Genomic DNA, 7,029 nt, shown 5'->3' on the forward strand with positions numbered 1-7,029 from the left:
GTTTGTTGTTGGGCACTTAGGAATTGTTTCTAACTCCTTGCTATTGTGAACAAAGCCTCGATAAACATGGGTGTGCATATATCTGCTTGGATGTTGTTTATGGTCTCTTTAGGGTATATTCCCAGTAGTGGAATTGCTGGGTCAAATGGTATCTCTATTTGCAATTTTAAGAAAGAGTCACACCGCCTTCCACAGTGGTTGCACCATTTTACACTCCCACCAACAGTGAATAAGGGTTCCAGTCTCTCCACAACCTCGCCAGCATTTTGTTGCTTGCTGTTCTGTTAAATTTTGCTAATCTTACTGGAGTGAGATGGTATCTCATAGTTGTCTTCAGACCGCTACTTTAAAAAGCTAAGGAATGATTCACACACAATCATTCTCAAACTGTTACCAGGATTAGGAAAGGAATAATCATCAAATTTAAAAAGACACTTATTAAGCTGGGTGACAGAAGATGATCAGGTATTTTAATTAAAACAAAGATGAATAACTGGAAACTAGAATTATTTATAACCATTCACATTTAAAAAAAACTATTTAAAAAACTAAAATAGATGTTTCATGGAGAATCAACCCTATATACTCAGCCCTGTACCAAATGTACTGTTAAGTCTTTATATCTTTAGAGTCCTTCCATTTTGCTAGCCTTTATATCTCAACTTCAAGAACATACTATTCAAGAACATACTCAGTGTTCAATTTGGTGAAATTTTATTTAACTTTAAATCGTGTTTAGAAAAATTCCACTATCAGATTTTAAAAGTAAAGAGACATGAGGCAGAATTCATAAAAGTGAACTTGAATTTTTGGCATGATAAAGATTCCAAAGGTTTGGTATTCTTCTACTCTCAGAAAATCACTTACTTACTTTCAACTCAGCTAATTTATCCACATAAACTTGCTTTGGCTGGTCTTCACCATCCTCATACAACCAATTTTCAGTATCTTCTAGTTTCAAGGAAAAACTATTACGATCCTAAAGATAAAAGATAATTTTGTGATTAGCAATTCAATTCACTGCTACTACAGCTAAGTTAATTCATAGGTGACCCTCCAGTGGGTTTTCAGAGGCTATAAATCACACAGGAGACAACTGCCACCATTTCCCAAGGAGCTGTTGGTGGATTCAAATCACCTGTCTTTGGGTTGGCATTGCAACTCCTTACCTACTAAGATTCCAGAGTTCCCTAGTTAGAATTAAGTCAACCAAAAATCTTTAAAGATTCGACTGAATTGCCATGTAGGTACAGGCACAGACTGCAAACATATATACAGGGTTTGCTTTAAAATAGGGGGTGGTGGTGACAGGAATACATAAAACAAGATTACAAAATTGCTCTTTTGGGTTACAGGTAAAGAGGATTTAAGTACAGTATTTTCTTTATAATTTAAAACTTTAGAATTAAACGGCATTCAAAAAGAAATTAGTTTTTATTAAAAAGTAACCATCAAGATAAATGAACTGATTTACAGAAAAATATTAGTACAATATGAGCATGCAATTTTGTTAAAAAGTGGTGTTTGGGAGGTATCTGCTAAGATCAACCTTTGGGAAACACCGTCAATAAAAAAAGGAAATAGAAAATTAAATTACACAAATCTTGTGTCTACCCAACTCCTTAAAAACCAGAACACTTAATCGTTTACTCTGCACATACAGATGCAGACTCCTCTAACATTTACAGATGCTCCCTAAAGACACATCACAGTATGATGATACTCTATTATGCACATACTTACATCTTCACTCACAAACTTCTCATATTCACCACTAAGTTTATCTCTCATTTCATACACATATTCTTCCACTGCATTCTTAGCATCATTCCGTTCCTTTTCAAGTTTATCCTGCATAATCATCTTACCCTAAGAATAGAAAAAATTAGACATCAGTATAACTGAGTTTTCTCCTTAAGCAGTAAGTAATCAAATTATAAAAGTAGAGAATCTTTCTTTTCCAAACTTAACTATGCTCAAGAAAAACAGCTAGAAACAGGATCACTGGAAGCAGTAATCCTTAAATTATAAAGCTCAAGAAGCCAAAGATTTGGGGGTATGCTTAGAAAAAAGCTGAAAACTCAACTGTTGTAGCATATGAATTAACTGATAGCTGACCCTCCAATGTGTTTTCAAAGGCTATAAATCAATATAGCCTTTGTCCTTTGCTCATCTATGATCCAAAGAGTCATGGACAGACTCAAATCACCAGAGGCAATGCTGCTGATTTAGAAGCTCATCTCCCCTACAGCCTATGATACCATCTTCCCTGCTTAGAAAATGGTGGTAGAAATATCAAGTTGAAGAAACTTTAGAAATCAGGACAACCATTTACTAGAACTCTAAGAAAATTGTTCAACATCACAAGGTTTCTCTGCCATTATTTACAGTATCAAAAAGAGAAAAATTAAAAAATCCTATTTATGTTAAGTGTGAAAGGTCTATACACAAAACTATAAACCCAGTTTCCGGTACAAAATTTCACAGGCAACAATTCAACGTTATGTGTCTCAAGGTCCCAAATCTTGTACCATAAAAGATTTGCTACATATTACCAGAAGACTGGCAAACGAGGAAGAAAAACAAAATATATCTACCATTAATACTATGAGATCAAACCTCATAACTCACTATACACCTCAAACAGCGTAGTGAGCTAAACAGTCAAACACTAAAACATGAGAGCTCCCCAAACCAATGACATACCTACCAGAGATCTCAGAAGTGATCATCTAGTAAAACAAACACCGTATCAACCCAGAAGAATTCTGACTTATGATCATGAGATGCACTACTTAACTTGCCTTTGCAATATCAGAATCATTTATTTCAAGTGTAAACACCAAAAATGAATCCAAGGGCACTAAGCCCTATGCTTAAACTTTATGACAGTATTTTTACTATTTAAAGAGACTTTAAACAATTACCTCATTTTCAATGTACAAGTTGAGCATTTCTCTGTCTATCTGCCATAACAGCTGATTTTCAATAGGCAGGTCCACAGTACTGGTCTTTACTTTTGCCTTCTTGGCTTGAGGTGGTTGGTCCATTTTTTTGTCTTTAGATCCAGCTTGAGAAGTCTAAAATAGAAATCAGTAAGAAAAGTACATACACAGAATGACTTAAACTTTAAAAAAAATGTCACATTTTCTGGCCTAATTTTTGCTTTATTATTTTGTTTCTTTCCGTGAAATAAGCAAAGACTGTTTCCTTAGAATATCTAAAAATATTTCATAAATTATTAAAAATTCATTCATCTCAAAATCTACATATATCTCCAAGGGATTTTTCCACTCTCATCTAAATATATAGATATGGACTATAAGGTCTTACAAAACCACCCTCCGAGGACAACACTACGAAATCTTACTAAAAAATCTATTCAAACAAAGTAATACCTAGACACAGTGCATCAGCCAGAGCCCTATGTTAAGAGATAATTCTAAGTCATTCTCTAAAATACAAGCCATACCTCCATTTCTTCAGACTCGGTCTTATTTTCTGCTGGTGGCTGCTGCTGTTGCTCCTCAGCATGTGGTTCCTCTTGATCCACTTGCATTTTCTGAAAAATGCATTAAATTCTACAATTAGGAAATGCAAGTGAAAGATTAAACCACCTTCATTACCTATTACCATCAATCACATATGGTGTGGGTTTCCTGTTCAACTTTTCCACAACCAGGATTCAGATCTTGGCATAAATCCATTACACCACATACATTACCTAGAGCAGAAGTTTTCCTCTTGATGTCAATTAATGCATCTGTACTAGCAATTCACTATTAATGCCAAAGTCAAGTGTGGCATAATAGTTCAAATCTGGCAGTTCAAATCTACCATCACTCCAAGAGAAAAAACAAGTATCTCCTCCTGTTGGGATTTATAGCCTTGGAAACCCAGTAAAGGGTCACAATGAGTCATAAGTCAGAACAGACTCGATAGCAGCAATCTGAGATATAGAAACAAGAGTGACTGCAGTAATAACATTGAAAATCCTAACACTGAGGGTACATAAAATCATGTAATATAATTTGCAGAAAGCACGAGCTATACAAGCGTCCTTGAGTACATCTCTCTCCAAGTCTTTTTTTTTTCTCTTTTTCAAACCTCTCTATTGATCAATTGCCTCCAATATAGCAATCTTCCACTGTGTTTCTAAAGCTAAAATCTTTATGGGAAGAACTGTCCATCTTTATTCAAAGTGCCATTTCATCCTTAAAAATACAACCATTGCCTGCACAAGGGGACACACACCTTGAATATACTGCAAAAAAACCCAAACCAAGGCGATGATACTAAATAAGAGAGGTGTTTGTGAAAAACCCTAGAGTCATTCTTCTCAATATGGGCAGCAAAACTACTGATCTGTGGGGCCAAGACCACTCAAATGAAACCTGAGGTACAGCTCATTATTTTCAGTTTTATAAAGCTTCTCTGAGTGATTCTGATGCCCAATGAGGAACAAGGCCCAATGCATGATTCAAATAAGAGGGCACAAGTTAGTCTACTTAACACATTGCCACAAATGACAGCAAAAAAAGTGTGTTTTTAACCATGGTCTTAATTTAAAAGTGTGTGGCAATGTGTTAATCAACTGAAATTCAACTTTAGTAACTAAGAAGAATCAAGAATAACACAAGTGAAGTGCTTGGCTTGGGGGAGCCAGTTATCTCCCATTTACTTATTAACTCTGCAGATCTGCTGTGGTCCATCCATGCAAGAAGGACACACAACTACTATGAGCAGCGCTATGATACTCTCTTTGTCATTGAACTGATTTGAACTTTTTACACAATACAGCATCATAAAAGATATATACAAAAATGTCCAGGTTACCTCCTCTTCTTTTGCATTCTGATCTGTTTCCATTGGTTCCTCATTTTCCTCAGATTTGTGAACTTCTACTAGGGAAGCACTGGACACACTGAAAATGCCATGGACATTCACTCGAGCTTTGACTTTTACTTTTGAACTGGAACCATCAGACTGTGGCGTGACTTTCTGAACTGAAAACTGAGCTGGAGGAGAAAAGAATATAACCTAAGAAAATCAATTTAAACATGAACATATGCTCACATGGCCAGTTTATATGCACTTCTCGAAGCAGTTCAATAACATGCCACTATGAATGGCATTTTATGGAATTAGCAAGAATTCTGAGATTCCTCTTTATTTACTTACAGTTTTAATTCCATATTCTAAAGTAAGAATTCCATTTATCTCTTAATTTCTTACTTTTCTCTAAGTCTTTCCTTACTTAAACAAAAGTAACATTTATTACACAACAGGAAATCACTATAGAAAACTTGAAATATAAAACAAAACAAAAAAACCCCTCAAACTTCACAGCTGGTAATATTTTTAGTATTATCCTCCCAGAGATTTCTCTGCATACACCTGTTATCTGCTGCCATTCATGGAGTAAATTAACATGTATCTACATACTGTTTTATGCAATAGCATTATTAAGACAAACACACTACTAGAAGATTCACCAACTATTCAATGTATCCACAGGGCTATAAAATTATCACAATCAACTTTAGAATATTTTCATCACTACCAAAAAAATCCCGCAACCATTACCAATCATTCCTATATATCCTCTTCCTTCCATATCAGCCACAGGTAACCACTAATAGACTCTTTATAGATTGACCTATTCTGCAAAGTTCAAATAACTGGAATTATATAAATGTACTATTTACAAGGGTCATCTGTGCCGTAACACTTATCAGTGTTCTAATGGTTTTTACTGCTGAGTATTTCATTTTATAGATATGTCACACCTACAAGTTTAGCAAAAATTATATTATACATGCTGAGTTAAGTAAGTCAGTCACAAATAAATACTGTATGAGTTCACTATTTAAAAAGTTGAAAAAAATTTGCACACACAAACATTCGTTGATGGTTGTCAGGGACAGAAAGGTGGAAAAGATTTTTAAAAAGTACATATTCAGTTCAATGACTGAAAAAGTAATACACAATAGGGTTATGACCAACACGTATCACTAAAGAAAAGAAAGTCACACACACACACAAAAGTACATAAGAAAAATACTCAACAAAAGTAAACACTGGTAGATATACAATCCTGTATTAACAGTAATAATGAATATTAGCCAATAAATAGAGAGTCAGGCAAGATAAATATGGGCAGGTGAAAATGACAATACTGATGACAGTACAGAGGTATGGCAGATGGTGTATCTACTTTTATAGTAGTAGTATATGCCAGAAATATATCTAAATGCACAAAGGGAACAAACTCAGGTTCTACAACCTCGGAACCAGTCTCATCAACATCAACTGACATAACACAGTCCACATAGACAGTATTCTACATCTACTTTGGTGAGTGAAGAGTGCAATCTTTCAACCTTCTGAGCAATCACCTATGGTGTACTACTGGTCTCTCCTCATCTGGCACAGAAGGAAAAGAAAAAGAAAATTGCATAGAAATGAACCTAAACCTAATTGTCAAGACCTGGAGAGCAAAAACTAGATGGTGGCCAACTGCCACTGCTGCCCATTCTAAAAGTGATCACAAGAGAAGGTCCTGAACAAGCATCAATCAATCAATCAATCAATAAAAATTTAAAGGACTGCCAACTGCTCTGGTAAGAGATTAAAACCTTTTGTCACCCTATAAGCTACAACTCACCCTTCATCTTAACTTTCTTCCGAACAACAGATCAAACTATAAAATCAACAGTAACACTGGAGGGTACTCATTCCTTAGAACAGTCTACCATATAAGAGCACAAAGGCAACATTGTTGTTATGTGCCATCGAGTCCTTTGGTCCTTTGCGTCTCATAGCGAACCTATGTACAAGAGCTCCAAATGCTGTTCTATCCTGTGCCAACCTAGCCATTTAAAACACACTTATTCCCACCGTTCCAGTCACAGAATCAATCCATCTCATCTAAGGTCTTACTCTCCTGTGCTGCCCCTCCACTCTGCCAAACATGAAGTCTCTCTCCAAGGACCAGTCCCTCCTTGCAACATGCCCAAAGTATGTCAG

General features: G+C 35.6%; 1 protein-coding gene across 1 annotated transcript in view; it reads right to left on the minus strand.

Annotated features, from left to right (window-relative positions):
- The window catches only part of HSPA4 (heat shock 70kDa protein 4), a 76,875-nt gene that overhangs the window by 19,438 nt on the left and 50,408 nt on the right, over positions 1 to 7,029 (minus strand). Inside the window, exons 12-16 of the mRNA XM_006888072.1 lie at positions 4,837 to 5,018; positions 3,473 to 3,562; positions 2,928 to 3,080; positions 1,744 to 1,869; positions 872 to 979 (exon numbers count right to left, since the gene is read on the minus strand). Coding sequence (XP_006888134.1) covers positions 872 to 979; positions 1,744 to 1,869; positions 2,928 to 3,080; positions 3,473 to 3,562; positions 4,837 to 5,018 — 659 coding nt within the window. The remainder of the gene's footprint in view (positions 1 to 871; positions 980 to 1,743; positions 1,870 to 2,927; positions 3,081 to 3,472; positions 3,563 to 4,836; positions 5,019 to 7,029) is intronic.

This window comes from Elephantulus edwardii, unplaced genomic scaffold, assembly GCF_000299155.1.
Source record: "Elephantulus edwardii isolate Elephantulus edwardi_28Jun2011 unplaced genomic scaffold, EleEdw1.0 scaffold00064, whole genome shotgun sequence".
Classification (NCBI taxonomy): Eukaryota; Metazoa; Chordata; class Mammalia; order Macroscelidea; family Macroscelididae; genus Elephantulus; species Elephantulus edwardii.